The sequence below is a fragment of the Saccostrea cucullata genome, unplaced genomic scaffold (genome assembly GCF_032062105.1).
Source record: "Saccostrea cucullata isolate Sc308-1 unplaced genomic scaffold, CSIRO_AGI_Scuc_v1 ctg991, whole genome shotgun sequence".
NCBI classification, from domain to species: Eukaryota; Metazoa; Mollusca; class Bivalvia; order Ostreida; family Ostreidae; genus Saccostrea; species Saccostrea cuccullata.
In genome coordinates, this window is record NW_026933842.1 from 169,465 (window position 1) to 197,462 (window position 27,998).

Sequence of the window (27,998 nt, forward strand, 5' to 3'; positions counted from 1 at the left end):
TTTGTTATCCTTATAAATGGCTGAACCATTCAATCAGTCTTGTAAACTGTATATGAATTAAGTTCGCAATTCCTTTTCCAAATCAATGGCTTCAAATGACGGTATCAGAGGAGCTCAAAAATTATAAGGTACAATCTGCAAACGTCTCAAGACCAAGCAATTTGAGTCTCAACTCAAGTTATATGGTGATATATATTGAAAACACATGCTCTTCTAAATTTCAAAGTGCATCTAGTGGTTTCAAAGAGAAATTTTAAGAGAGCATACAAATTTAGATTCAGAGTCAACTTCTTATTTCCTGAACAATTTTGTTTGACCAAGGAGTGCTATTCCAAACACGAAGATTCCGGCATTGGTCTTAAGAAAAATAATAACAATCTCCTTTTGTTTGAAAAAATGTTTTTATTTTCTTCTTAATTTAAAGTGTTAAAGGAACAAAAGGATCATATCAAATATGTTCCTATAGAAAATCTATGCTAAAACAAATACAACAAAGGATTGGACGAAAAGTTGAAATTACACAAGTAATAATGACAATGTACATGTAAACACTTTAATTAGAATCGTTATTTACATAAATCCTGTGTTCATTAGTTTATATTTTCCCCATGGATCCATATAACAGAATTTATATAATGTGATATTTGTGACAGTTGTTCGTTCAGCGAACAACTGTCACAAATATCACATTATATGAATTCTGTTATATGGATCCATGGGGAAAATATCTTGAAATCTTATCTTCAGTTGTTCTTGACAAGTTTAAAGTTATTAGCTATCTTGTACATTTATCATTTTATGGATTTCAAAGCATTTTGAAAAGACTTCTAAACATTATAGGACTAGTGAAATCTAGAAATAGAAATCTTTTTAAAAAACATTAAATTTTGAGAAGGTAGACTGAGAAAGAAAGTACACTGTAATACATTTCTTGTTATTTCGCAATAAACTGATGCATAAAATTAACTGTTCTCAGTTTCTGTAGGGTAACATGCAGAGTCTGCCTCCTTTGTCTCCACCTTCTCTCCCAGGAGTGGTGAATCAAGAAAACTAATAGAACTACCTGGAGCATGTTGTTCGAAGATCAGGATCTAGTGAAAAAAAAATTCCACATGTAGGTGAATGCCTCTTATTCTACATTTAACTTTATACACTAAAAACTCTTAAGATTTCGAACGCAGAAAAAAGGAAGCACGTTAGAGTTTTTCTTAAGGTGCACAATCATATACATTGTACGATTATGTTATCACAATAGTCCGTTATTTCCATAGCTTAGTATACCATTAAAGCGATCGAATCTAAGATACTCCAGCATACATCCTGCACATTTTATTAAATTTGTTTCCTACACAAATCATGGCGGTCATGAGAATATTTTTAATTTTAAACTTTATTATCTAGGATTTTTTTTTCTTTTCAATATTACCAATTCCTTTCTAAAATATTACAGATACATATTTCATTGACATACACCATTATTTTGCGTATCGATGAGGCAAAGATCAATTTATAATGGTAACACAGTCTTATCAAAAAAGGGAAAATGAATTTTTACCTCATTTTCCCCCCGTTTTAACAACGGAGCAGGGACATACAGTGTTCTTGTGGGTCCAATTTTCCAGTATCTTCCAAGGTTAAAGCCATTCAGAAACACAACACCTTTATTCCAACCCTATAAACACAAAAATAGGCAATAAAATTAGCTACGAAATGTAACAAAATGTTCCTCCTATAGATGCCATGACAGAGATTTTCAATGCTTGGTCCAGAATGGACAGAAAAACAAGTTTAGCCATCAAGTATAAGGACTGACATACTGGTACAGTACATTGCATAATCTGATCACTTACATTCATATCAAGAAAGGTATCACAAGGTGTGTCGTCTATTTGTAGCGATGTCCTCAGAATCATAGGTCCTTTACGATTCGAAGTAATTGGTTTCCATTCTGCACAATTTCGGGTACTTAAGAAAAAAAATCTCGTGTTCCTCATTATTTTACCCAGTAAATTGTCATATGTTGTAAATAAAGAACTTACCAGTTGGCACTAAGTACAAAACTTAAAAGAGGACATATCATCACGCTTCATTATTTGTATAATACAACCCAGTAAGTTCAAATTCACAGCAAGGCAAATATTTCATAAAATTATTTTCAAAAAATTTTGGAAAAAAGTTGCTTCCTTGCCTGTCCAATAGATTTGATTTGAAATCTAGTGGAAATATGTCCCATTTCTTTATTTCTTTTCCATCCAACTTTATAGACCGGTTAATACCTGCATAGTTTAATATCAAATTAATAAAATCCATCACATGTTGTACAATTAACATTTTATTATTGCAATATATATTATATAACAACATGTAATTTTATAAGGCCTTGGAAACAAAGGAGAACATTAAAAAAAGATTTTAGTTTCGAAAATTGTTCAAAATTTCTTTTTAATGACCTTTTCTTTCCTCATTGAATCTGTTAGAACCATATTCAATGTAGTTTACTCTTCCATGATTTTCAACCAAAATGTCCAGCGTACTGTTTTCCTGAGAGTAATATAATTTTACATCATATTAATTTAACAAAAACGATTTTCTTTAGATTGATATTTATGGAAATTATGTAATGCAAAAATTGAGAAAATTAAATAGTTTTTCATTACTGATTTCAATTAGATGCTAAGTTTAGGTATCAATATTTTTTTCAATATCATACAGTTTTATCGTACAACAATTACCAAAATATTGTCAATTTCTAATTTTCCATCCTTGCTCATCCAATCAAGTATTCCCTTCTCTTCCCCATTAACCATCACCTGAAATCAAATTCTCATAATTTAAGAAACTTACTGGTGAAAGAATATACCTTTGAATTTTCGAGACTTCTACTATCTTTGAAAAAGAAACTCTACTTGTACTCTATCCTTTGGTACTTCAGTGAATAGTAATTCTTTTCCTGGGTTAATTTCAGCTCGATACAAAATGTATCCAAAACATTGGCCATATCCCTGGTGGTAGTCAAGGTTTTCCATTAAAACTGGTTCTGTTGTCTTTATTGGTGTCTATTTAGAATTATTGGGAAAGAAGAATTTTATAAGTAATGATAAAAAAAATAATTATGAATAATTCTTATTTTGATGTACAATTATGCAGCTCCCATTCGATGATTTTTTTCATTGCATTTCAACTGCTGGTCTTTATCAAATATTAAAATAAGTTAATTACCAGATTTAAATGTGCTAATTTCAATAAGAAGGAATTGTACATTTGTACATGTAATATACCAATATGCCTTTTCAGGATGTTGTCTGCATGCCATCTAAAAATAAATACTTATTGTGTACTTACCATTAGAGATAAAATATTTTTTAAATCTAAAAACTGAGACACTGCAATTTCACCTGTGTAAAATGAAAAAAAATGAACAATACAATTTTTTAACGAATACTGTAGTTTATGAATATTTGATAATTAGGTTCTATTTTGCATAATTAAATTATTAGATTGAAAATGTTACCATATGCTTTCTTTGGCACATTTGCAGGAAGTTCTGGTAAAGATGTTATTCCTGAGCAAAAAAAAAAAAGATGGTCCTTTAATTCAGATAATTTTTTCATAGTGTAAATGAAAATAAAAAAAAATGTTCTTTGCATGAAACTTTAAGCACAATGTAATTTTATAAAATCTGTAACATTTTTTACAATACCCTGTGGCTTCAGTCCCTTCTCCAATATTATTTCTCTGGCCTTTAAATATTTTGGAGTGATGTCACCTGCCTCTGACAAAGGTGCGTCATAATCTGTTCACAGATAAAATAAAGAAAAATTTGTTCATGTTATGCAGTTGAACTTCGACATTTTGGGCAATTAATGCTGTGAAATTTTAGTCTGTAATGTAAAAAACTTTTAGTCTAAACTTTATATCTCGGACTTTTTCTGAGTATATACATATTAATGTACCAATAAATTGAAAAAAAAAATTTCAGGAAGAAAATAAACACAATGAATATGATTTTCAAAAATGATGTGTAAAATATTTTTCATTTTTACTGAAGATTTTTTTGGCATTGAATATAAATAATTTTATCAAAAATAAAAATTACCATAGCTTGTAACATCGGGTTTGTAGTGTGATCCTTCAAAATAATTGGCACCAGCCATGAAACCAAAGTTGGTTCCTCCATGAAACATGTACATGTTAAAAGACCCTCCAGCATCCAAGATACCAGAAAGGCAGGCTTCAAACGCTAGAATGGAAACATGAATTGTTCAAATACGTGTAAACTGTGCATGGTAAGAAAAATCATAATGAAATTGGAATGTGAAAATAAACAACCCAAACTGCTTGCTATTTAGCAATTTTCAAATTTCATTTCAATGCTTTATGTTGAATTCAACTCCAAAAAGGTCTTCAAAATCTCTATAGCGATATATTTTACAATAAAAAAACAAAGATTCCATCAATTTCACAGGTATATTTGAATTTTGCAAAAACTCAAATGACAACACCAACACCTTTTTTAAATATATTTTTAACAACGTAGGTTTCGTGGATATTATGCATATCTTCTTTTTCAAGCATTGTTCCGTTTACTGAAATTTAACCTGGAATATCCAATCCTTTGTGAGGTTGTCCCCAGTGGTCAAACCAACCAGGCCAGAACTCCATAACCATTAGAGGAAACTCGGGACTCCATTCTCGAATCATTTTGAACAGTTTGGCGCCATCTTCCATAGTTGGGAAGTTAGCAGTAGGTAAGGCATCTATATAGTTACAAATCAATACAGGTTTCTAAAATAACCATTTTCTTTACATAATAATTATATTAATGATCAATTTGTTAATTAATGTAAACAGAAATTGTAACAACAATAAAATTAGAGGAACAATCCGCTCTTTACTGTACATTTGTAAAATGGCGCTCTTTTCAGTCCAAATATATTGTCAGATGTTAGAAGAAGTTCCTTGATGCCATTCTTCAAAAGTATCTATGAACAGAGGATTAAACATGTTCAAACTCAATAAAGATGTCATCTACATAAATATCAATTAGACACACAAATATTCTCATTTCCAATGTCTTTGTCCTAGATAAAATTGCAAATTGTTAATGTACTTTGCACTGGTTCATCGGGGCGGGACAAGTGTAGAGACAGACGCGGGGCTTAGAGCACATGGATTGGCGGAATCAAGAGCATGTAAATATAAGGAATGACTGTCAGATTTTTCGATTTCATGATGTGATCAATCGATTGGCTTGCGTGATAATTTAATGCATAAACGCCTTATGCAAATTATCACGCAAGCCAATCGATTGATCACATCATAAAATTAAAAAAATTAGACAGTTAGCCCTTAAATCATGTACAAAATGGCTGCCCACCTCTCTGATGACGTGGAGATGATCAACCTCCGTGCTGTAGGAACCAAATTCGTTCTCCACCTGTACTGCAATGATTGGTCCACCACAGCTGTGCTGAAATGTTGGAAAGAATAGAATTAATATACCATATATGGTTACATGTACCAGTTTGAGGCTACAAATTTAAGTTTGAATATGGAAAGATGGTTGTAAACTTGACTAAATAATGAAGTATTATTTATGTACTGTATATCTGTACAAAAGAATTTAAGTTTCTTTTGTCTCTTAGTCATGCATGCTCTTCGAAACTTGCATGTATACAAATGATTTTTTTTCCACCCAAAGCAGAAAAATACCGAAATTTGGAGTACCTGTTGATCGACAATTCTTGGCAGCAGCTCGTCCAGAAAACGTTTCACGGCTTCCACATACGGAGGGTAATTACTTCGGACTTTCATGTTCGGGTCCTTCAGTAACCAACTGAAAAGTGGTTTGTGTTTAATATATTAGTCTAAAAGTTTGTATATTTATCGTAAAAATAGGTATCAAAAAATAAGCAATTCCCGTCTTAATTCTTTAGGAACTGGAACGGTGTGCTAAGAGGTTTGTTTGAGCCAGGTACTTGTACGCCATAGACAAAAATAGTTCCAGGGTGTGTATTAATTTCTGATTTTTAGGGCTCATGGGAGCAGGTAGCATGGTGTTTGAAATTGTGGGGGAGGGGGGGGTGTTGACAACTAACTTGAAAATCTTTGAAAAAAAGAAAGAAAAAGAAAAATGTCCATTGCCAGATTTGAAAATCGAATTTTGTTGGTTTTGTTGTTGTTGTTTTGTTTGTTTGGTGTTTTTTTTTTTTTTGCGAGGAGGGGGGGGGGGTTGCTTTGTTGTTTTTTTTTCGGATTGAGGGGGGTTATTAAGTTTTTTGACACGAAAACGTCTGATTGCATTGGATTTGTAAGAAAATTTTGACTGAACTGCAAAAGGGAGTGTGCAAAAAGCATTTCTAAGAGAATGTCCATATAATATGAACGTCTAATTAAAATATTATATTGGAAAATCTTTAATGACATGCTCAGTCAAACTATTCATTACTTTATCCTTTACATCATCTTTGCTATCGATCCAGAATCAAAACCCAGGGTAGCGAAGATGCATTTACATGTACTACAATTTACAACATTTGTTGCAATGGAATATAAAATACCAAACCAATAGAAGTGGGCTTTCTTTCACTGTACCTCGGCATCCCTCCCCAGTCCCACTCTGCACAGATATAGGGTCCCGGTCTGAAGATGACGTATAACCCCTCCTCACCAGCTTGTCGAATAAACTCTCTGTAAAGAAACGATATAGGAGGATCTAAAATCATGCAGGTGCTTGAAGTAAGTTATATGTCAGGCACGTAGCATCGATTTTGAAAGTGGGGGGCCAGCCACTGAAATTTTTTTTTTACTTACCTGAAAAAGTTGACAAGCAAAAAAAAAAAAAAAAGGAAAACTGCCCAAAGTCGAAAATCCTATTTCGTGGTGGTGGTGGTGGGGGGGGGGGGGGGGGTAGAGGCCACGTTTTTTCACTACCAATTCCTTTTAATATCCATTTTTTAAGCTTATATTTCCTTCATATTACTTCACTTTAGTATACAGTGTGTGGGGGGGGGGGGAGGGGGGCACCAGCCTTTCAATGAACATTTGCAATAGTTCATTATACAATGTTTGTTTTGTTCTGTTTTGTATATGTATAACTGTGATGATTTTGGACACTGTTCTGTATGCTCCACTGTGGGCCCTAATTGGTTGAATAAATATTCTAATTCTAATATTCTAATTCTAATAGTAAAGGTATTGTTGGCAAAAAAAGTGGAGGCCAGAAATATTCCCCCCCCCCCCCCCCTGTTAAATTAAAACCCCCCCACCCCCCCCCCGGTTGTTACGTCCCTGTATGCAAAATTTTTCTTTGTATTATTTACAGCAGTTTTGTACATGTGTTTCATACCTAACATCCAATAATCCGGAAAAGTTAAATTCGCCTGGATATTCCTCGTGCAAATTCCATGGAACGTATCTACAATGGAAAGTGATTCTTTATGTGCAATGTATGCTTCTTCCCAGTAACTAAAGCAACTGTTATACTGTTTTCATCAAATATGATGTGAATTTTCCATTTTCTCTTACGTTTCTACTGTATTCAAACCACAAGCTTTCATCTTCTTGAAGCGGTCCCTCCAATATTCGGGAACCACACGGAAATAATGCATGGTGCCACTGAATATCCGGAATGGTTTTCCATCCAGTATGAAGTTCCCATTTTTAAAGGTAAGTGATCCAGGACTTATGTAAACCTCCGACATTCTGAAAGAACATAAATTTATGCAGATTTCGTGCCTTTGTTAAGAATGTCGCTACCATCGTGAATAAGCATGTAATCACATTGGCGTCGGAAGCAAATTGATAGTGGGGGGGGGCTAAGTGTAGGAAAAAATTTTTTGGTACCTTCAAAAAACCTGACAAGCAAAAAAAAAAAAAAAAAAAAAGGGAAATGTCAATTTCCCAAACACGAAAATCCTATTTTTCGTGAAATTGGGGGGGGGGGGGGGGGGGGGGGGGGGGGGGGTTAGGTTCGAAATTCAGTACCAAAATTTTTTTTCCAAATACCACTACTTTCCCTATTTTTAACCTATACTGCGACATGTCTGTGGAAAGTGGGGGGCTAAACCTACAAAGATATGTTCAATGTTTATACTAAGTATATATTTGGAAAAAAAGTCGGTAGTGGATGGGGGGGGGGAACAAATTTTAGTTATAAAGTTTTTACGAATTAATCCCCCCAGCCCCCCCCCCCGGTTCCGACGCCTATGAATCATTATGCAACACCCCCTTCTCTTATACTGAAATTGCTTCCTACGGGTCTGAATATGCCATTCAACCCCTTTCCACTGTACCACAACCAAAAATGAAATTTTCAAAAAGTGTGTACGGGATGAAGCATGATAAAATTTAAAAGAGAGAGAGAGAGAGAAAAGAAATATGGCAGGCTGTTTTGGGGAGTTCGGTGGGAGTTGAGCTGTAGCATGTATAGGGTGTCCGAGACTTGTGGTATAAAAATGTGCTTAATATGTATAAACTTTGTGTAAAAAAAAAAAAACTTGCCATTTGTAAACAACCTTGTTATCATTGTTACGGGTATGCGTTACAGGCATGCATTCAATATGACATTTGCAAAGAATGAACTGTATTACATACATGTTGAAGATGTCATAAATGCTTATATTTACACATGTACATACAAGTCAATAATCTTAAAGGAAAATTCTTATATTGACAGAATACGTTTATCCTACCTGATAAAGCAATGCCGACCCTTTCCTATCTATGTAGGTCAAATGAATTTAAGAATTTTATCAAGGACAAGCATATTTGTGTGCAAAGCATTCTATTAATAATAGCATATTTAAAAGCTGGTAGTAAATAAATTTATTAGAAATATTCCCTCTTTTTAAAGAACCCAATGTGAAAAATTATAATTTTTGAAAATATGGGAATGTACATGCATCGTTTATTATTTTTTTTAATCAATGCTGTTAAATTAAAAAAAGGATGCATGTGTTGGAATACTATACTTAATTTAATTAGAATTATATTATTATTTTAGAAATGAGTCTTTGGAAGAGTACATGTACATCATACATATTTCTGCCATATTAATCTGTGAGAAGTGTCTTTTAGAACCCTTCATCTAACGTACCCCGAATGCCTTTGATATAGTTTTTTTTCTTTATCAAGACGTTCCGGTGAAGACAAGTTAGATATTGTTTTGACAATGAATCGTTTGATCGATTACATGATTTTTTTCATTTATACTTTCATTCATTAATTGATACATTCATTTTGTTTTGTTTCGATAGATAAATTAATACCTCTAATTTTTGGAAGTACTAGTTGTTCCTTCAAATCAGGAGAAATTTCCGAATCCGCTTATGGAGGCACTTAGTGTACATGTAGGCCTTAACTTTCGCCCCCCCCCCCTTCTTGATCAGAATCCCGATACCCATGGGCGGATACAGGAATTATGACTGGGGTTGGATAACTTTGTTCAGGCAGAGCTAGCCCCCCCCCCCCCGGCCAGTTTATCTAGAAGCCTCTCTTTTTCGTGTATTTTAAAAATAAAATCAGGCAAAAAATAGTGGTATTGATTAGCTACACACATACTATTTCAGTTTTTTAAAAACATTAAATAAAAATTACTATTGAAAAATTTTATTGATTGAAAATAATTACATGTATAACACTAAAGTATGGCATTATATTGATATTGGTCCAAAAAAAAATAAGAAAGGGGGGGGGCTGTCCTGTATTATATATTTTCAAAGTGCTCATATGTTACATGTAACAAGGAGTAAATATACGTCATTCATGTTTTATATGACATATTGAACTATAGGAAATTATAACTTAAAATAAATTATTTCAAAGGATTTGTCTCGCATTAAAGCAAAAACACGCCGATATAGATAGTTTTCGATTGACCAAGAGTTATTTCCCGTTGGCCGCCATACTGGAGGTTCAAAAGCTCATATTCCTTCATTGTTCAACCAATTTAAAATTTTTATATTTGCTATTTTGAATTAGAAATCATTATTTTTCTGAAGTATATAAATTTTTGGAAGCCTCCTTTATTTAAAAAAAATTATTTGATAAAGATTTTCCACCAAATATTTCTGCTATATTTTTTTAAACTTGGTAAGACAAAGAGGGAAAATCACTGAGTCGACCTCCAATATGGCGGCCAACGGGAGGTAACTTTCGCTAAATTCAGGCCTATCGAAAACTATCTATACATGCATCGGAGGCTTAAATAATAATAATAAAAATATTCCTGTCTCCACATACAAGAACATTTATCAAATAAAGCCGCTTATAGATATACTTACAATAACCAGTATCCAACCCACCCCACCCCCATATACCTATGATCCGCCCTTGTATTTAAAATGCAATGTATATTATCAGTGATGGCGTAACCTATACTACATGTGTCATCATTCAATCACTACGCTGTACGACAACCAGTGTCTGGTGATATATTATATAACTTATGTTCATTTACCTGCAAAGCTTTGCATTGACTGTATTTAATATTCCTGGTACTTTAATCCTTAGTGTTTATTTTACTTTTTTATTTGAAAAACTCATGTTGGGCTTTGTATAGCGCCATCCAATCAAAATAGAAGGATAATCAAGTGCTAGCCAAATCAACCAATCAAATGCTTTGTTTGGTAATCGCTCACCTGCCCGTGGAGAATGGCGTCAGTTGGCGTAAGTAGTATTTTGTAAATTTTACTACGTTAAATTGTTCGATACTGCAAAGTCAGAAAAGGCTCAAAATTTGTTCAAAGCTTTCTCATTACATGCAGATCATGACTTTTTATCGATTAAACCTGTAAGTACTGACAAAATGTATTTGCAAACATTCAACGAAACACCGTACGCGTAAAAAAAGTTGTAAAAGTTTAGATTTAAATTACAGCATGAACTTTGATGTGTATTGCGGTGTAGGTTTTGTTTGCCTATAGCTTATGAAGCTAATTGTATCGATTTTTGTGCCAGAGAAAATGTAACAAGGTTATATTTTTGTTTTCTTTACTTATTTATTTTGTTGGTTTGAATCAAGTCACATCTTTGAGTTTTCCCATTAAAAGTGTTCAGAAACCCCAATGACGACACATGAGCCGTTGATAATACCAAAATCAGCGATGCGTAAACTTTTACTGCAGTTGTTGCACTCGTTTAATTCTGCCCAACACTTGAAAAAATAAATGGCAAAACAATCTCATTGGTGGCGGATCAAAATGTTTCACAAACATGACAGAATATATGTCACTGTCTATGCCCATATTTATGTACTTTTTTGTTTCTTTAATTAACATGGTTATTTAGATAAATCAATGGCCCTGATCTTAAAATTTGAAGCTTATTAAAATGGGACATGAGTTCCCTGAATTAAAGCATATATTAGGAAAAACATGTGGTCAGTTTGGTAGTTATAATTATGAAAACTTCAGTGAAACATATTTTGAAAAAAATGGATTTAAAAAAGGTTGAAGGATTATAAGGAGAAAATCAACATTTTATTTAGCTACCCGGTAATTTTATCAGTTCAAATATGTTAACAGTTAAGGGAGTAAATATCTGTTAAAGGAAAATAGATGAATTAATTTCTTTTACATTTCCTAATCTTTTATTTGATCAATAGCTTAGAGGTGTTTAAAATTAAAGTTAGAAATATTATTTACATGTATTAATATTTAATTGCAAATTTTTAACTCAAATGTGAAAAAAGTCCTTATTTTTTCTCTTCAGGAGCCTACACATTCCAAGAGGCCACATGCAGTTACAGAAAGATTAAAAGAATTCCTGAATGCCCCCTCCCCCACCAAACAGAAGTGCTGCCCCGTCCCTGGGTGTTCAAAAGTCCTGAGTAGTGACCCAGGGCTCAGATATCACATACAGGCTCATCATACTGACCATAGGGACTTTGTCTGTAACACCTGTCAAAGGACCTTCAAAAGGTTGGCAAAAATTTTAAACCTATACAAATGTTGAGCTATTAAAACAGAAGAGAAACATATTTAATTTGATATATTTTTTTAAATGCATATATTTTAATAATATTTACATCCACTGAATATTTTCTCCTCTATCATGTTTATTTCTTAAGAAAACCCATTGTGCTAATCACTGCATGAACTACATTAGGCATGTCGCCTGTACAGATTTCTTGATCAGTGGCTGTTCCATCAATGAAAAGTATAAAGATGTTCGCATCATTAATACAATAATTAATCTTTTTGATCCTACTTTAAATGATTATTTAATGAAATATAAATATAAACAATATGTTATTACTGGAATTAACGGTTGCAGCTATTGCAGAAAAAAAATTACATAACCCGCTTACGCGGGTTATGTATTTTTTCTGCAACAGCTGCTTCCGTTAATTCCAGTAATAACAAACAAAGAAAGCATTTTATTGTTTAAGAATATTTTTTTAGAAGATAAAGTGTATTTGTTTTACTTAAAATGCTTCCAGGTCTATGTTACATTTATAACTAAAAAAGTGTGGCTTAAATTCACTATACATTTCAAATTCACTTCTGAATCATCATGTTTATAGATCAGCTAAATGATAACTCTTCTAAAATCTAAGACATTCTTATTTGCTCCCTTGAAGAATTGCCCAAGAAGTAGCATACATGCATATATGGAAGCTAGCTTAATTACAATCATGCACATTGTTCATCATGTTCATTATATTTTTTTACATATACAATGTATCATATAAATTAATCAATTTATTCACTCTTAGATGAGAAGTTCCTTGTTAGACATCAAGGAAATAATTATTTTAGAAATGGTCATGAGCTTTTGAGAATTCAGGAAAAATTAAATGATATTAGATATTTCTCATATATCAGTTGTTACTGGCATTGGAATTCTGAGAATCAATTTACATTAAAACAACTTAGTTTTCACATTTTAGTAAAAACACAATCTATGAAATTGATTTTTTATCTAGATAAGAGAAAAATTTTTGATTTACTGGTGCTTGTGAATGTGTGTGAATCTTGGAGCTTGAATGTGATAATGAATTAACTTGTAAGTTGTAGACAAAGGGAAGTCACTTGTGCATAATTATGATGCTACTACAAGGCTGGGTTATCATTCTTTGTATATGTTCTCATAATTGTTTTTGTAAACTTTGCTTTCCAATAATGAGACGATCTAATTTAAATTTATATTTTGATCCCTTCTTGAAGGAATAACCCCACATCTTACAGGGATGCTTTTTATTTCATAAATTTAAAAACCTTGTTGACCCCCCCCCCCTTGCCCCCCACAAATATACACATGCTTCATCATTGTTTATTTTAATGATTTACATATACTGCCCAATTTTTCAGGTCTGGGGTTAAATCCACATAATTATTGATGATTATAAAAAAAATCTCAGTCATTTATTGAGCAATGATAATTTATTCAACAATAATATACTAACAGTCACCGTTGCCTGTGAGAATATAATCCCATTCAAGGAAACTTCCTTGACGCTTACTGGGTTTTACCAGAACTTATATCCTTGTATTTTTGTATTGATGATGATTCATTCCAATAGGCTGAAGGGGATAAAAAAGAGGGAAGTTCTTGTTTTGTTTTTTTTATTGTCATTACTGATTCATGACTGATATTTTAGCTCCAATGGCCTGAAGTATCATCTGAAGAAACGAGCAGGGTGCTGCTACGAGAATGTCATGGAGATTCCAGAAAACGAGGTCAACGTTGAGCAGAATCGGGTCAAATCAGGTAAACAGAATATTATATTACGTGGACATGATAGATGCATGTTAGTGCACAGGTGTTTATATCGGATTTTGGATGCACACTTTCAGTTGTTGTAAATAATTGGATTACCTGGATACCATAGACATTTTGGGTAGGTAAATTGTTTGTTTAATAGATGCACTCCATGACAACTATTCTCACTTTAAAAATTCTTGTAGATCAGCATAAAAGTTTATTAAAGCAGGAAAAAGTTAACATTAATACAGTTTATTTATTTGCTCATAAATATATATGAAAATGTTGTAACACATAAGGGCATTTTTTTTAACATTCTTTCAGCTTCCAAAGTCCCTGAGCCTCTCAATTTGATTGGTGATTCCAGTACGTCAACTTTGCCGTCCTTCACAAATGTGAGCCAGAATGAGGCTGACAGTCGACTCATAGAGTTCGCTAAGATTGCCACCAGTCCTCAAAGTCCTTTGATGCAATCTGCTCCCCTGAAAGTGTGGGAGAAAAGGTAAGTTCCAGAGTTCTTGCTTTGAGATTTCAACAAGAGTCTACAAATTTTGCAGTTCTGAAAAGCCCTAGATTAGTGCATTTGAAGAGTAGACATATTGCAATCAGTTTTAGTAAGGATTTTGCACCATTGACCAGGTAGCTCCATTGTTTAAGTACCCCCTTTATTAGAGTTGAGGGGTGACAGCTCGATCAAGATCATGTTCCTGTCTGTTGCATTTTCTCCCTTTTCCACTTGGGTGTTGTTGACCTTCCCTGGACATGAAGGAGAAAGACCTGCCAGGGGAAGTTAAATTTGGGTTAGTGTCTACAGGGAAAAGACACTCAAGGAGAGAGGAACTTGGTGGTTAAGAAAACATGTTTGCTTGGTATGAGTTGGTATAGCACCTGTTTGGAGTTCAGGGCTCTGAGTTCAAATCCTGGTCTGGTCTGTTATGTTTTCTCACTTCTGTTTCACACATCTTACAATCTAATGTACAAGACTACCTGACTTCAGATTTTTTTCCCCAGTGACTTGGGGCATTATCATGATTATACTAATTATACATTACTGTCTCATATGATTGTCTTTAATTGTAGCTCACAAGAATTTTGTGTAATTTAAAAGTTCATTTACTCCATACTTGTGAATTCTTGTAATTTACACACATACTACATAAACGTCGAAAAACTTTGCAATATGAAAGCTGTGTATATTTTTTTCCCTTGTAATTTAAAACCATGAAGGTGTCATAGTCACAGATGTTTACAATTCTGAACCATTGAATATCAGATGGCTATTGTTTGGTTGTAATATGATGACATTTTAGACTGTACTACATGTATCATATGTTGAAAAGGAAGAACAGGGTGCAGTTTAACAAACCGTCATATAAACCAAAAGTATCATACAAAGACGGGGTATACATGTAATTAAAATGTTAAAAAATGAAACAGCTTGTGATGTTAAATCTTTATAAAAAATGAAACTGAAATCAGTTTATTACTTCAGTTTCAGAGCAATTTGATAATATTTTGTATGCCTTTACTTTAAAATATTAATTAGAAATGCATAAATGTATAAGTACATGTGTATATCACTTTATTATGAACATGACTGCGGCATAATTTTTTTGTATTTTTTTAAAAATGGCATGTTTAATTTGTTTGTAGCCCTGCAGTCAGAAAAATCAAGTTCCCAGAAAAGGCCAGTTCTACAACAGTCGCAAGTCAAACATCTAGAGATGACAATGGGTAAATATTTACGTTAACTACACAGGTCAGAATGATCAATAAACAGCAAAAAAAAAAAAATTACTGAACATAAATGCTGAATCCTATTACTCTGAGAAGGAAGGTGCATGTACTTGCTTTGCTTTTTTTTTTATTATAAAGAGTTACAGCCCTTACACTGCTTGAAAAAATTAATTTGTATTGACATTGAAAGCCAAAAAATATTTTTTAATGTAAAATGTGTGATTCTGTAACACTTGCTTTGAATGCTAAGAATTTCTAAAGAAGTAGAAATAGTAATTGAGGGGGGGGGGATCTCCCATAGTCAGAAACTTTTTGATTTCAGTTAGTACATGTAATAGAATATATTGATCATGTTGATTGCCATCTAAATTTTTTTTTTAATTGAAGTATGGATCCTACAACTTTATTTAAGATATGAAATGACAGTTACATGTGCTAATGATATTGTACATTACATTTTTAGACTCTTTCCAGATTTTTTTTTATTTTTGAAAAAAATGGAGGTCTAATTAAGTTTTGTTTCATGGTTTGAATTTTAGGAATTATTGTGATGATGGCAGTGATCCTAAAGTCACATCCTCTTCGCCATTCTCGGGGGGTCTCGGCCGGAATTCAAACTTGGAGGAAACGTGGTCTCATAGCTGGCCAAAGGCAGTGTGGCAGTGCTTTATTAAAGGTTTGTACATATAACAAGATTATAGTCAGCTATTTCACTTATACACTAAAATCTGATTATCTCAATTCAGATACGACCGTGAAAATTTGAGATATTAGAGGATTCAAGTTATTGAGGTTGAAATGCATATTCAAAAAAATCGTTGCAGCGACTTTCAGGTCACTTTTACATTAACAGTGTGATTTTAAGATAAATGCTTGAGATAAATGTATTAAACTTGAACTATATTTTATAATTGATCCAGTATATCTTTATACAAAAATAAATACCATATGACAAACTCCATCTTTTCAAGTTAAACTTAGACACAATTAAAGAATTTGCAAGTCAGCAGTAGTAATTTTATAAGAATTGCTTAGAGCTCAGATTCTTAGAGTTATCTTCTCTTTGTGCATGCAGTCTTGAGCCTATGGTAAGTGCTTATTGCTGTTGTTTACTAGTAACCATGTTTGTAGCATTGACATTTAACAGCACAAAATTTTGAGATGTTTTAGATCTGAATGGTTGAAATAGCAATGCTAATATCACTATGTCTTTTGATTTGCCAGCACATGTTGTCTGACTGGTGAAATAGGAAAGAAATAGGCATATTTAAACTGATACATGTTCATAGAATCAGTATTGCAGTTTTACCCATCCCTAGCGACCTCTTTGATTTTTAAAACCATCATAATTTTAAGATATATAGAAAAATGTGAATAAATTTTTGTTCATGTTGATAATTTAGTACACTGAACCTGCATTAAATCTGTGTATTTAGAATATTTATCATGTTTATATAGATGTATTATCTGTTTATTCTTTACCTACAGGTATTTAAATTATTTGTTGCATAAATTTTTTGCATAAAATGTTTATCATATTTATATCTTTTTTTCCTCTGACCATGCTGACAACTAGCATACTTGAAAGATTGTGCTTAAGTATATAGATTTTACTTGGTTGATTTGATATCCAGATCTTTTGATACAATAAAAAAATAAAGCAAACAAAATCTTGAGCATATGTTTAGCATTTTTTAAAAATTTTGATGTTGCAGACACAAGAATCCATTTCGTGGACAGCAGTGACGGACAGGAAGGTGAAATATCAGAATGGCTGACAGTGGAGAACCTGGCCAAGCAGGAAACCATAGCAACACAGGCAGCGGGAACTGACAAGAAAGACAACCAAAGGTACTCAACTGAAAATTATGGAAATAAAAATACTGTAATCAATGATTTCAGTAGTTCACTATACCTTGATCACAACACCTTATTTTTCACAATTATAGTTAGGTAATTGGTATTAATAAACGCATCGTTTGAAATAACTGTGTGTCACACCATGCTGGAGACATACAAATTTAAAAGCAGTAAACAAAGAACTATATGCGGTATATTGCATATGTTTGCCCCCACAAAAGTCAAATTTTGAAAACTTCCTGAAATGTGCTGAATTCAATAAATTGTACGAGAAATATAAGTTAACAGAAAATATTATAGTTCCAGAGCAGTGTATTCACAATTTCTGTTTTTATGACGTCACAAACTAGTCCGATTTTATATCCTTTTTCAGAAAGAGGACAAAATGGACAAAATTTCAACAATTTAAGCTTTACAATTTATAGAGCGCATGTGTGTTCAGGAACAATATTGACATATTTCATTGATATTATCATTCTACACATTATATCAAAATATTTCTCCGGAACACACATGCGCTCGGTGACTTTTATTTAAAATATCGACGAAATATGTACATTTTTCTGCAAAATTCATAAAAAACCGAAATTACGTCATATTTGTGACGTCATTACGTACATATGACGTCATTACTTATGAAATTATTCAGTGCTTTGAAGTCAGCATATACTCCCCTGTTTAAGAACTTAATTAAATATTACTCCATCAAAGTTTGATTTTGGGGGGCAAATGTTGGTTAATACCGCATATAGTTCTTTGCATGTATCATTTCTAGCAGGTTGTGTTAAAATTTTGGATATTTAAAATTATTTGATAAATCATTTGTATCAGCTAATAGTATCTGTAGCAAAGTGAAACAAGCCAAGAAAAAGAATCCATCAGTCTTTAGATTCAGGGTTGAAGTCATCTCTGGTTATTGATCATGATGTACGCTATATCCATACTAAGTACAATACACATGTATATATACATGCATGCAAGAATGAAATTTTCATCTGCAGACAATTTTCTCAGTTTACTATATAACTTCAATAAAAAGAACATTAAATTTTTGATGGGGGTACTGAGGCCAGTACACTTTATTTACTTACTTACTTTACTAAGTTCTTACTCTTTCAAATGATTTCAGGCCAAAAAAACTTACCTTGAGTTTCTGGGAGACCACCACTTAAGGTTGAACAGTGAACACTGCCATACTAATCATTATTATTGACATCTTGAAATTTAATTTTGAAAATTTTTGCTAGGGAAACTAAAGATGAATGTTTATTTGCCTTACAATAAAGAATGCAGCTGACTTTTAAAGGTTAATTTGCACGTCACTTTAAGTCACAAGATCATTCTACCAGTAATTAATAAGAGTAAAAAAAAAATTGTTTTTCTGGGCTGAATTTGTCTTACGTACCGGTATTTTGTTTACTTGTTTTCAAAGTTATTGCTTCTTGACATTTGATTTAAAGCTCTTTCGTGAAAATGTGAAACAACCATCACTTGCTTTGATTGGCCAATGTATACTTTCAATATTTACAAGACTGTGAGATTCATCATGTTCATAAGAAAATATTTCCTTGCCATTTATTATATTTTGTTTTTATAATAATTAATTGTTATTTAAAACCTGCATATTTTAAAAAAAAAAAAATAACATGATCTTTTTATGTAATATATTTTTGATATTATTTTTTCGGTTTTTTTCAGCTATGGTTGTAATGGACTCCGCCTTTGTGCCATCAACAAAATGACAGAAGAAGTGGACAATAAAAGACTCCATCTGCTATTCAGTCCTGATATTATAGGACAGCCATCTCTGTGGGCTGATTGTGCAGAAGATCATCCGTTCTTTGTAAAAGATAAAGGTATACAGATTGGTCATCTCTGATGAACCAAACTTCCCTTTTCTACATATATATATATATTTATAATGGCAAGATGTTAAGTTAATACTTTGAAAGAATATTGAATTTCTCACCATAGCATAAATTGTTGATTCTGAATTAATTACAGTAGCACCTGGTATTATAGCCCACCTAAAACCATATGTGTCATGTAAAAACTTAATTCAGGCTTAAATTTTAAAGAAAGTATTATACCTTTCTGTACCTATACAAATCAAATTTGACATTTATTCACAATTTATCCTGCTTTATTGAAAAAAAATATTGGTTGTAGGATGGTCGTCATGCAATCCTTTGCTGACACACGACAAGTATGGAATTCCCAGCAATGTCCTTGAGGAAAATGATATTTGTCTTCAACCGGACCATCCAAAGACCAGCCTATCTGATGAAGTGTTTCACACCTCAAAAGGGTAGGCGTCTAATAATCTAGTCGTATATGATGAATGGAAGTATGAAGAAAAAAAATCTTCATTCTAATCTCAAAATATATGAAGAAAAAAAATCTTCATTTAACTTGAATATTGATAATTCAGATATCATGAATATGTGAAAGCAAGTTGGAAATTCCAACCATTTTTTAGATAATTTTAAAGTCTTTGTACATGTATCAGGGGTTTGGAGCTGGGCTGGGTTGTACTGTTTTGATAATTATTCCCTGTAAATAATGTTGATACTCTAAATAAAAGAAGTACACAAGAATCTTTTCAAAAATTTTAATACAAAATCTTTTTTCATTATTTTTATTGTCAGATAGACCCTGAAATAATAGATGAATAAAATAAGACAAAAAAAATCCTTTTATCATGTTTATTATGCTATTGAATTTTATGTAATTTTCAAGAAAGGCCAATGGTGTAAGAATCCCACTTGGCATTGATACAAACAAGCAAGAGTTTAGATCTACCTCAATACTTGACTGTTGCTGATCTGAATAAGAGTCTACATCTATATATTTATTATTTATATATCATAAATATATCTATCTCAATCCTCAGATATCTTGAAAATTTTCATTGGCCCCATCAAGTCAAAGATATGTGACTGGACAGTATGTTGTATTCAGTAGTAGTAACCATTATTAAATTCGTTTTGAAATACATGCATTGTTAAAGGTGACTTTATTTTTATGCAGATATGATTTAACACCGCAGGATCAGTCAGCGGTTTTCGCTCTGAGCCACATGGCCAAGGTATATGTGACACGAAAATCAAATTTTTAATAGAGAATTTTTTTTTTGAAGAATTTTGAATGATAATACATGTGACAGTGTTAGTCTTAGTTTGTAAATAGCACTTTTTCAAAAGCTGGAAGTTATTTTGATGTGAAACTGATGAAAACTTATTTCATGCAGCAAAAGCGGGACTCCGATTCTACATCTAGTCCCCAGTCTGGTTCTGGTTCCCCAACCAAGAAACGACCAATTAAAGACGAGGAGGGGAAGAAACCCAAGCGTCCAATGAATGCATTCCTACTGTTTGCTCAAAGGCACAGATTGACCTTGACCCAGGACTATCCAGGGAAAGACAATCGGTATATAATACATACATGTACTTTTTTCAGGGGCTGTCTTGATTCTGTGAAATCAAAACTTCTGCTCAGTCCAGGAGTAGGAAATAATGCATATTTTTAGGCATTTAGATCATGTTACTTCACCATGCAAACTATATTATTTAGCATTGTTTTTAATGCATTCAGTGATATTCTTATGGAGTATTTTGTGGTTCCATCATTAAATTCTGTTCATTGTAAGTTATATTGCTATCAGGGTAGTGTGTTGATGTTTTGTAGTGCTATCAGTATAATCCTTGGAGAAAAGTGGAAGAATATGAAAGAAGAAGAAAAAATGGTGTATGAGGAAGAAGCCAGGGTGCTTGCAGAGAAACAAAAACAAAAGCATCCAAACTGTTGGAAGAGAAAAAAATAGAAAGACCTTTTACTCAAGTAAGTAGGCCAATGTTCCGTAAGACATGTATGTTTTAAAGTGCAAATGACTAAATGCTTAAGGAAATAAAGAGAAATCTAAAAAAGAAAAAAAACTTTGTTTTTATGAAATGTAGATTTTTTCTCCCAAGGCCATGACTTTGATATTGACATATATGTACATCCACTGAATACCTTCTCCTTAATTTCTTACACCTTTGAGCTTGATCTATAGTCCCTGAAACGTTCTACTTTCCCATTTTTCCGTTCGCTCACCGTTCGTTCAGCGTGCGTTCACCGTTCGCTCTTCGTTCACAGTATTGCGTTCACCGTTCACCGTGCGCTCGCATTCACCGTTCACAAAACACTCACAAAACGTTCACCGTTCGCTCTTCGTTCCGTTTACTTTGCGTTCACCGTTCACTTATCATTCAGTCTTCATTGTCATTCGGAACTCCGAAGTGAAAGGACTTATCTTTTTGATGGTAAGGATTTACACGTTTTTTAGCTCACCTGAGCCGAAGGCTCAAGTGAGCTTTTCTGATCACATTTTGTCCGGCGTCCGTCTGTCTAGCTGTCTGTCTGTCCGTCTGTCTGTAAACTTTTCACATTTTCGACTTCTTCTCAAGAACCGCTGGGCCAATTTCAACCAAACTTGCCACAAAGTATCCTTGGGTGAAGGGGATTCAAGTTTGTTCAAATGAAGGGCCACGCCCTTATTCAAGGGGAGATAATTGGGAATTAATGAAAATTTAGTGGTATATTTTAAAAATCTTCTTCTCAAGAACCACTGTGCCAGGAAAGATGAAACTTATGGGGAAACATCCTCAGGTAGTGTAGATTCAAGTTTGTTCAAATCATGACCCCCGGGCGTAGGGCGGGGCCAAAATGGCCGACCAAAGTTTTACATAGAAATATATAGGAAAATTCTTTAAAAATCTTCTTCTCAAGAATGACAAAGCCATAATTCATCATATTTATATGGGAGCATGCTCATGTAGTGTAGATTCAAGTTTGTTCAAATCATGACCCCCCGGGTAAGGGCGGGGCCAACATGGCCGACCAAAGTTTTACATAGAAATATATAGGAAAATTCTTTAAAAATCTTCTTCTCAAGAATGACAAAGCCATAATTCATCATATTTATATGGAAACATGTTCAGGTAGTGTAGATTCAAGTTTGTTCAAATCATGACCCCTGGGGGTAGGGCGGGGCCAAAATGGCCGACCAAAGTTTTACATAGAGATATATAGGAAAATTCTTTAAAAATCTTTTTCTCAAGAATGACAAAGCCATTATTCATCATATTTATATGGAAGCATGTTCAGGTAGTGTAGATTCAATTTTGTTCAAATCATGACCCCCGGGGGTAGGGCGGGGCCAAAATGGCGGACCAAAGTTTTACATAGAAATATATAGGAAAATTCTTTAAAAATCTTCTTCTCAATCATTTTCTAAAAAATAGCAAATCCATGATTGGTCATGGGACTACTTTTGGATTTAAACTTTACAATAAAAAGCCATTTTATACTAGTCCTACCCTTGGTGCTCAGGTGAGCGATGTGGCCCATGGGCCTCTTATTAATTAAATAACTTAGATATCGTGTTTGGAAGAATAATTATTTCATTGCAAAAATTATCTATGATATTTATATTTCTATTATTATAACTTAGCTGTAACTTATTTCATGAAATTTCCCTGGAAAATAATACATTACATTAAGTACCTACATGTATGTAGAACGATGCTAAAATATTAATTAAAGAAAGGGCAATGTACAAATGCTTCACGCACGGCATCCATTTGTTGTAATTTTAAAGAGAAAAAATTATTAATGGATGTATAATAATCAATCCAAGTCTTTTACAGGACAAGAATACATAAAAAAAAATTATTTCTACAGTAATGCGTATTTTAAACCACACGTAGGTTTGAGAATTATGAACAGTACTGCAAATATTCAGTTAATTAAATATCTCTAGAGTTTATTAAATTGATAGTGTGGTTTTAAATTTTAGAAAAGACCAACTGTTTAAGATAGTCTATTAGAGCAGAAAAATTCCTTCCTTCACTGTACCTAAACATATGTTTAAATAATTAAGTATTATTAAGACACCCCCCCCCCCCGGTGCCTAAATTCTTAGAGTTTTTCATTATATTTTAATTAATATTTAATGTGTATTGTAACACAAGTAAACCAGTCTTAAAAACCAACATCAAAAAGTCATTAAACAATAGTATTTTAGAATAAACTTGTGCCGACAGTAATATTTTAAATTGGCAGGGAATATGTTTCGAATTCAATTTAAAACTTAATCCTTCCAAGTATATATTCCAATTATTTATTTATTTTTCTGCAGGAATGCAAAAATCAGATCTAGAAATGATAGGGAAAATTTAAAACGTCTTGGAAATACTAAGTGAATCTTTGCCTTCGGCATGTTCGGTGAAACGCAATTTCCACACCTCCACTGTGTCGAATTATTTTGATTGACAGGACAAGCAGGCTACTACATGTAGCACGGACTTCCTGTATACTGTGCGAACTTGATGATGGAAAATAAAAGCCAATGATTTCTGTCAAATGGATTTGTTAATCTAAAAAAAAAAAGATTACCTTTACTTCTTGGAATATTTAGGAAAAATAATAAGAATTTTTATTTGATACAACAGATATCTGAGAATCGAGGGGGTTATCTCTCTCTTTTTCTCTCTCTCTCTCTCTCTCTTTCTCTCTCTCTCTCTCTCTCTCTCTCGTATATTTCTCTGTTCAATAAAAAACTGTGACAGCACATTACTTATTTAGTTTTGAAAATTTAATCTATCACAAATATGCTTTTTTCCAAAATCTTGACTGAGTATAATCACGGCCGGGAAATGTCTACAGATACATGAAGAAGTTAACTAAAATAATCGTCATAAAAGAATACACAAGGCACATAAATAAAGAATATTTTGCATTAGAATTTAAATAAAACGAGAGTTTTTATGCAGTACTATAATAGTCAACGTCAACAGATAATTGTGAATTAATAAAAAAAAATCAGTTATTTTACACAGAATCACTTTGGCACGGAAATACATGTATGGTTTCAACCGCGTACAATGCAATTAATTTATTCTATTAGAAGAAGTTTTATCTTCAGAAGTCCACATTATTTTATTAGTGAAAAGAACAAGCATATTTACTATATTTAAATAGATTAATTTTATATTTAATCTACACGCGTTTGGAAACAAATACATGTACACATGTTTTACGGCAATTAAAATCGTGTAATAAAAATATCGATTTAAAACATAGGTACACATATGTACAGAACAAAAATGTTTTTATTATTTATTTATTTATTTATTTATTTATTCATCTATTGTTAATTTATATTTAAGTACCTGGAATTAGAATTATAGAATAATAGAATAAACTCAATGCAAGGAAAAGATCGGAGGCATTCAGAATAAATCGTTCATCTTGCATTCACCGTTCGTTCACCGTTCACTTTGCGCTCGCGTTCGCGCTCCGTTCGCGTTCTGCGTTCACTCACCGTTCACCGTTCACACATCGTTCACCAAGTTGTGTTCACCGTTCGCACATCGTTCACCCACCGTTGGCTCTGCGTTCGTTCACCGTTAGTTCAGCGTTCGTTCACCATTCAGGTGGGAAAGTAGAACGTTTCAGGGACTGTATCTTTTGACCTTGACACTTGACCTCACTTTTATTGAATTACAATTGTTTTTGGCTCACTTTTCAATGTTTATAAGCCATTCAAGATATTTCTATCAAACTTGATATGCTGATATGATTCAGTGAAAGCTATTCAACTACATCAAAAACTTTTGCTCATGATCTTTTTGTGACCTTGACCTCACTTTTCTTAAATATTGCATTTTGCTTAGTTTTAAGGGAACCTTTTAAGATATTTTTATCAAGCTTTTGCACTTATACTTTAATTCAGTAAGAAATAATGATACATATCAAAATTTTCTTAGATTTCAATTTTTGAAGAATCTATTCAAGATATTCTCATCAAACTTTATACACTCATTGAATAGTATAACTTTTATACCCTTATCAGGGCATTCAAGTCCTATGGACATATTTCTAATTATAATTAGACAATTTCATGCAAATTTCATTCAATTTATTTTTGTTTTCAGATTTATTGAATGATCTCATTTAGAAATAACCTGGACCACTGCCAAATCCCGTGCTCTACACTTATAATTTATATTTTGTATGTATTTTTTACATCTATACATGTACATGCATTTGAGAACTTTTAAAGTGAGTTGCAAGATTTTTGCTATTTAAATGCTTAGCTTTTCTTTATTGGTCACAATTTATTTATATTTTTTTAAGTGCTCACATTGATATATGCCATATTAGGAAAATGACTCACATATTTAATATTGTTATGAGTTTTGAAGATGTAAAACACCACAGATGTTATTTCATTATATATATTATATTTGTTACACTTCCATAGGTGCAAATTGAAACATTGTAAGAAGTTTTATTAACCCCACTGTTTTTACGGAAGAGAGGAAATTGCAAATTAACAATATAGCATTTAAAATTGATTTTTATCATATGGTAGGTGGGATACAAGTTCAAAACATATTGCAAAATTCATATAAAGTAGTTCAAATCGTAGTTAGCTGTCAAGAGTTTACTCAACCCTCATCATCTAAAACGCTGTCAGACCAGAAAAAGAACAAGATTTCCAGGCCTTTGAGATGTTTATAGCATTAAATATATTTAAAGAACTAGGGGTAACAACTTCCAAAGCTCATCAACTCATTCATGTTATGATATAGTGTTCATGATACCGAAGTTCAGTTGTATTATTAAATCTTTTATTTAAGACTTTATTACTGCTTCAAATATTTATTCTTGAAAATTATAGAAAAGAAAAAAACTTGCAGAAAAGCCCACTTTTTATGCTCATTTTATGACTGCAAACATTCCAAGCCTAGCATTACTTCCAATTAGGAAAAAGAACAGCGAAGATAGAAATACAAATGTAGCATAATGCTTTATTCTGGGAAAGTTTTTGCTCCTTGATTTTTATGCCCCCCTTCGAAGAAGGGAGGGCATATTGCTTTGCTGCTGTCCGTCGGTCTGTCTGTCTGTCGGTCCATTTAGTTTCCGTTCATTTTCTTCACAACCAGTGCACATACTGAAATGAAATTTGGTATACAGGTTTATCAGGTAAATATCTAGGTCAAGTTCTGTTTTGGGTACGATCACACCATTTTTGACAGAGTTATGGCCCTTGGACTTAGAAAAATTTCATTTATTTGCAGTTTCCATTCATTTTCTTCGCAGGGTTTTGGCTCCGATCACACCTTTTTTTGACAGAGTTATGCCCCTTGGACTCAGAAAAATTCCACTTATTTGCAGTTTCTGTTCATTTTCTTTGCAGAGGTTGCACATATTGAAATGAAATTTAGTATACAGATGTTTCAGCTGAATATCTAGGTCAAGTTCTGTTTTGGGTTCGATCGCAACCTTTTTTCAGAGTTATGCCCCTTGGACTTAGAAAAATTCCACTTATTTGCAGTTTCTGTTCATTTGCTTTGCAGAGGTAGCACATAATGTAATAAAATTTAGTATACAGATTTTTCAGCAGAATATCTAAGTCAAGTTCTGTTTTGGGTACGATTGCACCATTTTAGACAGAGTTATGCCCTTTTGGACTTAGGAAAAATCCAATTTGGGGTGAGGGGGGCATAAGTGTTTTACAAACATCTCTTGTTTTTTTTTTTATCCACTGTCATCATGGTCATGGAAATAAGTCTTCCATCATTTTTGAAATTATACAAAAATCTATTCATCAATTGACACTTGTATGAATCCACTTTTGATTCAGTTATCAGAAATAGGCAACCAGAATAAAAATTAAACGGAGCAAAAACTCTTGCCAGTTTACAGTAAGTTTGTTTTCGTTATAAAATGTTTTATTTGTGGTGATCTTTTATATGGATTATTTATTGATATTTAAAGAAATATTTGGAATGATGCATTGTCATCCACTAGGGATGTAAAATTTAGAAGATTTTTTTATTTATTGTGTTTTCATATTTTAATATTAGTTAATGATTAAGATATGTATCATGTGTATGCAAGAAAGCTGTTTTATGTTCTAAAAAAATACATAGTTGAAGTATTTTTCATGAAAATGAGATATATATTTTGCATGTTCTGTTATTTGTGAAGACTGACAGTTTTGAAAGTTTTTATTGTTATGTGCAATACTGTATTTTAAACACTAGAGAAATTAAGAAAACACTTTGTATTTTATATTTATCAAAATTGAGCATATTAATTCACATTTCTGATTGTTTTCTTTCTAGGCTGCATTATCATCATTCTTTGGAAATTTCATCAGAACTTCAATTTATTAGCAAATTAAACAATTTTCCTTCATTGAACCAGGGACTTCATCCCAAGGCAAAAATTAACATTTATATGAAGCAACTAAGGAAAAAGTGCTATAACAAGTTATGAAATAACTTTTTGAAGATTTGTAAAATGTAATTAAGATTTCAATGTAGGTCTGGAAGTGATATTTGATGCCTTAATTCCCTCCATTTATCAATCAATTCTAATCATTTATGTTGGTTGTGGAAAAACAGTTATGTTGGTTGTTCAGAAAATTTCTATCATTGTACGTATGTATTTTGATTTTTTTTCTATTTAATCTAGTCTACAATTACATTATAGTGCTTTAAATAGGACTTATTCGTGCATGATGTTTTGCAAGAGTGTGTCTGTTTTGTGAATTATGCTTTGTTACATTTAAGAATGATTGCACAGAAAACACATCCTGTGATTCCCATTTGATAGCCGTTTTATACTACGTTTTGAAA

At 32.6% G+C, this 27,998-nt stretch overlaps 2 protein-coding genes across 3 annotated transcripts; one reads left to right on the forward strand and one right to left on the reverse strand.

Annotated features, from left to right (window-relative positions):
- Nucleotides 1-686: 686 nt before the first annotated feature.
- Nucleotides 687-10,559, reverse strand: LOC134239454 (beta-galactosidase-1-like protein 2). Its single transcript, XM_062721636.1, has 19 exons — nt 10,460-10,559; nt 7,528-7,704; nt 7,349-7,417; nt 6,595-6,690; nt 5,728-5,836; nt 5,378-5,470; nt 4,901-4,982; nt 4,599-4,757; nt 4,097-4,240; nt 3,701-3,793; nt 3,512-3,562; nt 3,343-3,395; nt 2,907-3,056; nt 2,733-2,810; nt 2,451-2,541; nt 2,189-2,276; nt 1,851-1,965; nt 1,556-1,672; nt 687-1,091 (listed from the first exon to the last, which is right to left on the reverse strand). Exons 2-19 carry the CDS (start codon nt 7,701-7,703, stop codon nt 963-965), a joined length of 1,893 nt encoding a protein of 630 aa, XP_062577620.1. The 5' UTR covers nt 7,704; nt 10,460-10,559; the 3' UTR covers nt 687-962.
- Nucleotides 10,551-27,123, forward strand: LOC134239453 (HMG box-containing protein 1-like). 2 transcript variants are annotated; one of them, XM_062721635.1, is made up of 13 exons: nt 10,551-10,668; nt 11,713-11,921; nt 13,604-13,713; nt 14,032-14,209; nt 15,361-15,441; nt 15,984-16,120; nt 17,160-17,295; nt 19,003-19,160; nt 19,474-19,612; nt 20,335-20,392; nt 20,555-20,733; nt 20,992-21,148; nt 25,284-27,123. In XM_062721635.1, the coding sequence occupies exons 1-12, from the start codon at nt 10,654-10,656 to the stop codon at nt 21,125-21,127; spliced, it is 1,536 nt and encodes a 511-aa protein (XP_062577619.1). In that variant the 5' UTR covers nt 10,551-10,653; the 3' UTR covers nt 21,128-21,148; nt 25,284-27,123. The 2 variants fall into 2 exon arrangements, with proteins under 2 accessions (XP_062577619.1, XP_062577618.1); XM_062721634.1 differs by having other exon boundaries at nt 20,992-21,144.
- Nucleotides 27,124-27,998: the final 875 nt, after the last annotated feature.